Below are 9,207 nucleotides of genomic sequence, written 5' to 3'. Positions count from 1 at the left end.
CTCTGTGGCACCCACGTTGGATCCACTTGACCGCCTCTGATATTGCATCGAGAACCGTTTTGTGCAGCGCACATACCTCGCCAACGAGCTATGTGAAATGGCGGAAATACCGCCAGAAAGATAAAAGCCATAGAAAAGCGATAATTCTAGCATATGATAACGATCAAGGTTATAAGAGAGTAGTACAAGAACACAACGTCAATCCGGATACAGCCTATCGCATTGCCAAAAAGAGAAGTTTTACTCCAAAACGAAGAGGAGGACGCTGTGCATATAAGATTACAGAACCACGAAGAGAAGCAGTGATCAAAATTGTCGAAAACAACGCAACCTTCACTCTGGCTCAAATGGAAGCTACCCTCGACCAACGCCAAGACTTGGAGAAAATTTTCATGAGCTCTATCGACCGGATTTTAGACAACGCCCTAATCACACTCAAGAGACTTCACCTTCATACTGAGGTAAGAAAATTCACTATCAAATTCACCACTCTTACTATCGCGATCTCAATATCAGAGCAGAAACTCACAGGCTAACAAAACCTAACGTCGAATATGCGCCGAATATATGCTCAGCCAAGAAAAGAGCTACCGGTACATATATGTTGATGAAACAGGCTACAATCTCTTCACGACGAGGGGAATGGGCCGTTCTCGCCTGGGTACTACGAAAGAATCCAACACTCTCCACATTTCTCGCTCTAGGTAGAAAGGCCGTCACTGTGGTTCAAAACCAAAGAGGCCGGCACGTGAGCTCCATTGTGGCTCCATCGCCTCTCAACTCCATGGCCAGTAAATTCTCACGACTCCGAGAGTTGAACTCCCTCCTGGTAAACCCTTCCTGACTTGGTTCGACAACGCACCCTGCCACAACCGAGGAGTCCACACATGCGTACAATTGGGTTTGCAAGGCCAAAAACTATCCCCAAACAGCCCAGAGCTCAACGTGGTCAAGTTCATGCTTAACGCCTTTAAAGCAGCACTCAAAGCCCATATACAACAAGTCCAAGTGATTCCACAAGAAGGCGAATCCCTATATCAAGCTCATAGCCGGATTTTATTGGCTGCAGCCCCGCAGTGTATGCAAGCAATCACTCTCGAAAATGCCAGAAATGCCTGCGCTCACGTTAAATTGGTCGTAAATCCCAAGGCAATAGCTATGGAAAACTTATAAATTACCCTTCCTACTGAGCTCCCAAGGGATTTTCCAACATTCCTACTTGCAAGCAACTATCCCATCTACGCTGATTTGGACATTTTTTAGATTTTCAAATTTTTCTCGATCTGTATACCGCCGCGGTATAAATCACAGGTATAAATGACACATACCTGTGTCAGTGGCGTCAAATCCAATAGATTGCTTGGACGCATGCTATTTGTAACAGCTTCCATAACTCAACACTGTTGAGTCAACGGGCGAGATAGAGACTGTCCGATTTTGGCGTAAGGGGAATCGTTGACTTGGTTAGCTTCCATTAAGAGATATGTGGTTAGCTTGTAGCGATCGCTTCCCGAGATTTTTACAACAGTCTTAATGGTGCTGGCTGCCTCGTTCGAATCAGCTTGGTAGTGTACCCTTGATTTGTAACCTTGATTTGTACCCTTGATAGTGGACTCAGTAAGGAAGATAGTATCTTCAAGATATCAACATGATGCTTCAGCTCTTGTAGCTGATAATAAATTTCATCATCATCGCACTTACGACAGTATTCGGGAGGAAGATGTTCAATATTGAGTGAAACTCGGAATTATGGTGATCGGCCTAATCGATAAGTTAGTTCTTAGGGCGGTCGCAGCTATCATCAATACCGCGATCGCCATTCCGACTGAGGATCAATATCTGACTCGGGTGCTCTGCAGTCGAATCTATAATTTCAAACATCGGATAAGTAAAAGCAGCACCGCAGTTTGTCCGTAGGTGAAAGCCAGTCGAAGAGTTTCAGCTCATATCCCGACTGTGCAGGTTTACATGTCTCGGCCGTTCGACTATTGGCCCGTTTCATGTACATACGTGCAGAGTATGCCAGCCCTAGCGAAGAACACGAGTCAGCTGGTGTCATTGACAATGACAATACAATGACTCATTGTACGGGGCAATGTTTTCTTCATTAACTGAGGTCTAGTGAGATGTACTTATTCACCTCAGTTCACTCAGTTGTTCGCGCCGAACGGCAGTCTCGCTTAAACCAACTTTGATACCCCTAGGTATTCACACGGTAACACTGCTACCGTAGCAGTTATTGGCCACTGCCACCTACCGTAGGTGGCAGTAGGTGACCGCCGGCGTAGGTGACCTACGCCGGCGGGTTCTGGTAGTAGAAACGGTCGTCGCCTCAAACTTCACGGCCGCTTCGCTGACCGAGCAGCGACCATACCCATTATGGACCATGACCCATGTTGCTCACAAAAAAAGTAAGGTAATCAAGGCGAGCCTCGTCTGGCGAGGCAACTTCCTGAAGTCCTACTTCTTCGAGGACGAAAAGATCAAGGTGGGGGCTCAACAACACTCTATTATCTGGAGTTAACAAAAAAAGCAGCAGCCGAAAGGCAGAATCCTAAAGTGAGCGAGAGCGTGAATCGCAAGGCAAAGCTGCCAGCCAATTATGAAACAATTGGACACCGTCCACAAGTTTCCCAACTTAGAGCTGCCTATTGGACGAGCTTTGGGTTTCAAGAGAATTGTTCGATGAACTCCATACGATGACCTGAGGAGCCACAGCAACGCACTCAACCCTAGTTTAGGGTTAATCATGCGCGCAGGGGAAGAGATCTTCTGGGGTCCCTAGAAGATCTCTTCCCCTGGGCGCATGATGAGGGAACCATTATAGTCGCCGATTGTGCACAGGAACAATGGCGAGTCTACACAAGGGATACGCGTTCATCACAAACATTTCATGCAACATCTCAGCAATATTACGAAGACAAGACTTCAACAAAGATACTACTCAAAGCTGTAAATGACAGGTGTGCTAGTTATGAAGCTAGATCATAGCAATGGTAGCGATTGCTCGGATAGAAAAAAACAGTCAATTCTGTTTATGATTCCAAATGAACGCGATTGAAGAGCGTTCATTTTCAATCGCTACCATAGCAATGGTAGCGACTGTTCGACTAACGACATCTTCCCTCCTCTCATTACTATTGATCAGGCTGAATGATAAAGACCCTGACGTGAAATGTATTTCGGAAAATTTTGGAAAATTTTATGTTTTTTTCTTAAAAATATATCAAATGAAGTGAGCAGGGGGAAGAACATAGTGAATACCCTGACGTGAAATGCATTTTGGAAAATTTTTCCGGAAAAAAAATTTTCCAGATTCCAACCAACGTTGTATTTTACTCATCCATGGTACAGTCCTCAGACCCCCGTGAGAGATACTTTGTTAAAGCCGTGTGAAAAAATATTGGAGAAATGCCCTCACCAAGAATCGAACCAGCGACCGACTATATAACCAGTTGAATGTTCATGAAATAAATTGTTATCAGCAGCCACTCCATCGTCAAGCCGTACGTGATGACACCAACTCTCATCGGTGTGGAAAAATATGCACATGGTCAGCTACATGTGTAGGCGACATTTTGTAGAAAATTTTAGGAAAATTTCAGGAAAATTTTAGGAAAATTTTGGGAAATTATCGTTGTTTCTGGACACTTCTACCCAAATTTATATGTAAACTTCTACAGTTAGTGAGGAAACTACTACACGCAGGTGAAAAAAGCGAGCATATACTCGGACACTACTAGGGGTGAGGGGAAATTTCGCGACACACTAAAACTGACGCTGTGATGGTGAAGCCTAAGGCCACTCCAACTGACGATGATATAATACAATCACAAGCAGTGTTGGTGACAAAATGGTTTTTTTGGAGGAATTTCCCGAACCGACTTCTTCCTTATCCGAGTTGATGATGTAAATCTCTGTAGTTTATAAGGGAACTCCCGAACAAAATTCCCATAGTCCAATTTCGTTGGTTTTCACTCCTTCAAATTGTGAATGTTTTCCCACACTGAGTATCACCAACAGCGAGATCATACATCACTATCTATCCTGTGAAGGTGGACAAGAACAGCTTCAAGTTCGCTCACCCTTGAATAACGAAGTATTAACGTTGGAGTAATATCTTATTTTCGTCAACATCGGGACGCTGTAAGATGCTGCTGCATCATCATTGTCGCTATCCCCATCCACCGTAGAACACGATGTCTCTAGGTTGAAGGATTCCCGCAGCTGAGCTTATGATGAAGATAGTCTACGTCTAAGGCTAAGCATGATCAGATAGCCTTGGAAGTAATGATGAGTAATGCGGTCGAAATTCTTGGTTGCAGACTAGCATTCGGGTTTGGCATAATATTTAATATTACGCCGAATTACTAAAAATTCGAGCCGTATATCTCGCGTTGAGATAATAGATCTAATGATCTATTACCGTACATTGTCTTGTTCTCTCACAAGACTGCACGCTATAACATTAAACCTAGTGTAGTGTTATCTCAATGGGTTTCAAATCACCAACAACCCTACTCCCGTGGTCCGAAGACTAACAACTCAACCCATCCGTGTATGAACAGCAGCACTCATGATGATGAATATGATGATGAATTCACAACGGGCTGGTAGATCGCCTATAACACACATAACTTTCTAACGCCTCCACTTCAAGTGCGACCACCTTTGTCTAGTCAGCCGCAACCTCTTCAGCACTTATTCAGCGGCCTGAAGTAGATAGAATATCAATGCGAATCTTCAATGCGCATGCGTGCAGATTCTCATACCACTCTATCCATAACATACAGCAGATTCAACGATGCCTCACCTTCTCCTCAGCGGCGGGAGCTTCCTCCTTCGCACCTTCTTCAGCTGCAGCCTCCTGAAAACAGATACCAAAATTCTACCATTTCCTCGAAAATATTAATCAAATATAAACCTCAGCGAACCGCGCCAATTTACGACGCCAACACATGAATTTTCTCCCAACAGTTGAGGCGATCAAATGAGATCAATCATGTTTTACAACACTGAAGCGACCAACTAGGTCTTCGTGACCAAGGGGCGGAGCTCGCTTGCCCCGCGTCTACTGATTCGATCAATCGATTTTACGGAGAAGTGGGGGTTATATTGATCTCTGTGAAGATAGAATGGACACATCGCTCTCTTTAAGTGAGCTCACTATCATCGATGAGAAAACTCACCACTATAGGGCATGGAAATATTTCACACGCACCGAATCACAAGCCCGAACGAATCTTACAGCAGCAGCAGCAGCAGGCTCCTCCCCGGCATCCTTAGGGGCTTCCTCCTTCTCATCGGGCTGAAAGTCACCATGACCGCGCGCCACAAAATATCGTATGCTTTCAACTGCTTACACTCTCTTCTGGCTTCTTATCTTCAAGACCTCCAGTTTCATTCTGAAATACCACAACGGTTAACAACCTCATCCATACACCGCAGCACCCAGGTTCGATTCCACCCTTCTCCATTTTCTCACCTTTTCCGGTTCATTATGAGCTTCTTTGCAATCACCCTTACATTCCTCTCCAGCTGGTTTACCTACGATAGTACATCCCAATCTCACTCACTCATTCATCTCAACCACCCCAAGCACGAATATCGACTCCAATATATATTCATACATCTACATATTGATGCTCGTTGTTTCTCTACCATCGATCAATACAAACAAACTGATCATCTCCAACCACAACAATCGTCCTCTCAGTAAAACTCACCTTCGCAACACTCAGCCGACTGGCCCGCAGTCTTGGAGTCCTGACGACGCGAACATGACCATACTCATATATGTAACTGTTCTGCTCACCTCCACAGAAGCAGCCTTGACAGCCTCATCAGCGTTAGGGGCAGAAGCAGAGGAAGATGCGCCGCAACCCATAGTTTATAAGAAGTGACCGAAAAGGGGGATAACTTGGCGAAACCAAATTTCCACACGAAGCCATTTATCAAAACAATAGCCTTTCAGGAGCATACTATTTGAATTTGCTCAAATAGCTGAGCTCCTTTCACTCCTGAGATCTCCTGTTCAAACATTCCCTATATGACGATATCGATATATATTCGATTATATAATATTATGGTATACGTTAATATAAATAATACTAAACGAAGGCATATAGTATACATTAATATAGAATATTATATGGCATCGATCTCTGGGAAGGCCTGCATCGAAGACCTCTCAAAAGGCTAGTCACATAGGAAGGGGAATGCCAGACCCTCAACACAAACCAACAGCAGTGCATGAACTGCATCCCTAATGAAGGGAGCAAAATATTCCCTGCAGTCGGCGGAAGTAGGCAACTATAATAAATACCCTCGCACGGAATTGAACCCACGACCTGTTGCGTGTAACCGTGTTGGAGAATCTCGACTCAATACCATAACATCTTCCGCGCCAATTCCGTACCGTGGAAGCCACGAAAGGTCTGATTGACGTCATATCGGCTGATCAACGGTACGTAACTGCTGGAAGAAATTAATAAACAATAAACGCTTCGCTCCGCTAACGTCCACTACCATAAGCGCATATTAAATCAAACCATGTAGGCTGAGGTGATAGTCTCAATAAAATAATAGTACAAACAAACAGACGGCCAAGGTGCAAAAACCAAGTGATAGATTCGAACCGGCGACCTCACGATAAACAACACTCCGCTCTACCACTATACCACAACCCTACCCTACCCAATCTTCATCCAGAACTCAGCCACGTGTTGATTGAGCATCTCCACATACGCTGATCGGCATTCTTTATACTTCATCAACCATTCACATAACTGTTCGTCCAGAAGTCTGCCCAGACCCCTACCACGACAATCCAACTCATACCCACGTCGACCTAATCACACAAGCATAAATACAATAACAATCTAGAGGGTGATTTTGATACACATCGTTTCTGTAGATCACAATGATAATCTGGCAGTCGCCAGGAAAATTGACAGAACCGTCTTATCGCACTGCGTTCGACTACGACGACCCAAAACTTTCCCCGGAGTGGGAAGGTATACACATGTATATACATGGTATACACTCGGAGAGAATTCAGGATAGTTCTGATTGGTTTCTGTACACAGCTACCAAAATTCGTATAACTAGTGAGGAAACTTCTGAGCTCAGCTGGGGTGAGCGAACACCGAGCCTCTCAGTAAACCAAGTGGCATTGAGCCATGTGAATGCGGTCTCACATGGGTTAAACAATAAAGCAACCCTCGCCGCAGATGATCGACCTTCAACGGAGGGAATACAAACATCTATCTACATTCACGCACCCCAAAACAGGGCAAGCGATGGAAAAATAACCGCGCCGGGGTTCGAACCCGAGACCTCACCTCTTGGGACAGGATACATAACGCTCTTAGCTGTCGTGAAGAGTAGTATCATAGCATCTCGACTAACGGCATCATATCTATACAGGCAGGAAGCCAATACAACAGGCGACTGCTCCTTAGGCGCATTGCGACCATCGTGTAGTATCTGCAGGCGACCTGCAGAGGCATATCTCAACTACGGCGCGACTTACACATAGAGAAGCACAGTTGATCGTCGAGCCAGAATATCTTCCTCGCTCACCAACTTCTTTCAACTTGCATTCTGGGAAACCCTCAACGAACATCGACGCACCGAGGCAATTACGTATATCATATACGACCTCATTCACCTGACAGTCGAACGAACTACTATCATCATATTAGCGAGAAAGCGCCAGCCAGGGATCGAACCCGAGACCTCCTCTCCAATCGCTCACCAAATACAGTTGCCTCTCTCCTCGACCCAAGTCCTCTCCGCAGACCTTCAGACTTATCCGTTTCTCATCGAGCTCGAACTGAACAATTTACGGTATGAACTATCCACTAGATCATCCCCACCTGTACTGAATATCCAGGCAATTTCTCCCACAGTGTTTTCCGTCCAGCCCGACAATGTCTCGCCAGCTCCCCAATTCCATCTTCGTCAGACCAAAATTTCTTCCTCGGCGTTATCTTGCTACTCCCCGGTGTATCTTCGCACAGCGAAGATTTTCGAGCAACTTTTGGGCTTGCTTTTTTCATAGACGACCGAGGGGAACGCTGCTGAGTCCCTGAGTCCAAATATACACTCACAAAGAATGAAGTTCACCTCTACTCACGTGGGGCCCTCAGACGACCACTCCCCAGACTTAGCCGTTTTCGCGCCTCGATCGCCGCTTTCCGTGGGGAACACCGGCGAGCCATGGTAAACTTGAACGGTTAAAACCCTACACAAGCAAACGTAGTGCGTATCGTATTATTTGAAATGTTGAAGCCCTAATGCTTCATAGTAGAGCACTACGGACAATTCACCTTAACATTTCCCTCGCCACACACGACCATCAGTTGCTGTCCAACCTACCCACGAGAGACCAACTCCTTTATTCGATGGGAGACTGCTGAGAGATAACCAAATCAACTCTACTAGAGACAGTTGACAACTTGATAATTTGCCAGTCTCGTACGTCTCCCGTCTCCTGAACGGTTAGTCGCTTCTGATGCTATTTTATCTCTGACTGAGTAAACGATCTGAGTCGTATTGATCACGAGACACTCCACTGTGCGATCTACTCGAATTCAGGTTAGCTACTATGAGTGATATTGAACTACTCGTGTGAGTTCCGATCGATGGAAACATTTTCGATGTTGCGTTTGGTGCGACAGGGTCAGGGTGGCCAAGATCATGCAAGAGAGCAAGATTCCTTCAAATTTGGGCGACAAGTCCTTAGTGAGGGGCGTCTTATTTCTGGTTTTTCTGGTATTAGTCCGTAGGGCACGCGTTATCGACATTCGGGATCCCGACTCCTTACATCATGCTCAATAGACCTCTCCTGAGCTTCACGACCCCTTCCAGGATTGGATTTCACATGTAAACCTCGATCCTAGGAGCGCTTATGAGATTCGGGAGAGGAATACTGAACATCCCAATAGATCCCGACTAGGAGGAGTGATGTTACGGGAAGGCCACGACGCATAGGATATCAGGTTGAGTGCAACAGTTTGGGAATGGCTTGAATATTCCCTATCCTGCTGAAAAATGAAGGGAGCTTCGAAACCTCATCAGCGTTTAAACACGCAGATGAGTCGAAAACCAATATCAAATCCGGTCAATATCCTCATGAACGATATGAGTTCGATCCCGGTCGATCAAGATTGTGAGAGTCGTGAAGTATAACGGGAAATATGA

The 9,207-nt window shown here is 45.3% G+C and overlaps 2 protein-coding genes across 2 annotated transcripts; both read right to left on the bottom strand.

Moving 5' to 3' along the window:
• Positions 1-4,798: 4,798 nt before the first annotated feature.
• On the bottom strand, positions 4,799-5,887 carry Pmar_PMAR022583 (Brain acid soluble protein, putative; the record flags this gene model as incomplete). Its single annotated transcript, XM_002784894.1, has 6 exons — positions 4,799-4,867; positions 5,249-5,308; positions 5,364-5,405; positions 5,486-5,547; positions 5,727-5,766; positions 5,816-5,887. The coding sequence occupies 6 exons, from the start codon at positions 5,885-5,887 to the stop codon at positions 4,799-4,801; spliced, it is 345 nt and encodes a 114-aa protein (XP_002784940.1).
• Positions 5,888-6,280: 393 nt separating this feature from the next.
• Positions 6,281-8,250, bottom strand: Pmar_PMAR022582 (hypothetical protein). Its single transcript, XM_002784893.1, has 7 exons — positions 8,141-8,250; positions 7,881-8,092; positions 7,760-7,837; positions 7,535-7,672; positions 7,344-7,488; positions 6,697-6,850; positions 6,281-6,474 (listed from the first exon to the last, which is right to left on the bottom strand). Exons 1-7 carry the CDS (start codon positions 8,223-8,225, stop codon positions 6,384-6,386), a joined length of 903 nt encoding a protein of 300 aa, XP_002784939.1. The 5' UTR covers positions 8,226-8,250; the 3' UTR covers positions 6,281-6,383.
• Positions 8,251-9,207: the final 957 nt, after the last annotated feature.

This window comes from Perkinsus marinus, assembly GCF_000006405.1.
Source record: "Perkinsus marinus ATCC 50983 genomic scaffold scf_1104296934368, whole genome shotgun sequence".
Taxonomy (NCBI): domain Eukaryota; phylum Perkinsozoa; order Perkinsida; family Perkinsidae; genus Perkinsus; species Perkinsus marinus.
The sequence above is the reverse complement of the archived record's forward strand: the minus strand, read 5'-3'. Positions and strand labels throughout refer to the sequence as shown.

Excerpts from the sequence above, each read along its gene's own strand:
- Pmar_PMAR022582 (XM_002784893.1), bottom strand. The coding sequence starts at position 8,225 with ATGGCTCGCCGGTGTTCCCCACGGAAAGCGGCGATCGAGGCGCGAAAA. Across the intron at positions 8,093-8,140 it reads TGGTCGTCTGAGGGCCCCAC|GGACTCAGCAGCGTTCCCCT; the intron begins GTGAGTAGAGGT and ends ATTTGGACTCAG. Across the intron at positions 6,475-6,696 it reads GAGTTCTGGATGAAGATTGG|TTACGTACCGTTGATCAGCC; the intron begins GTAGGGTAGGGT and ends TTCTTCCAGCAG.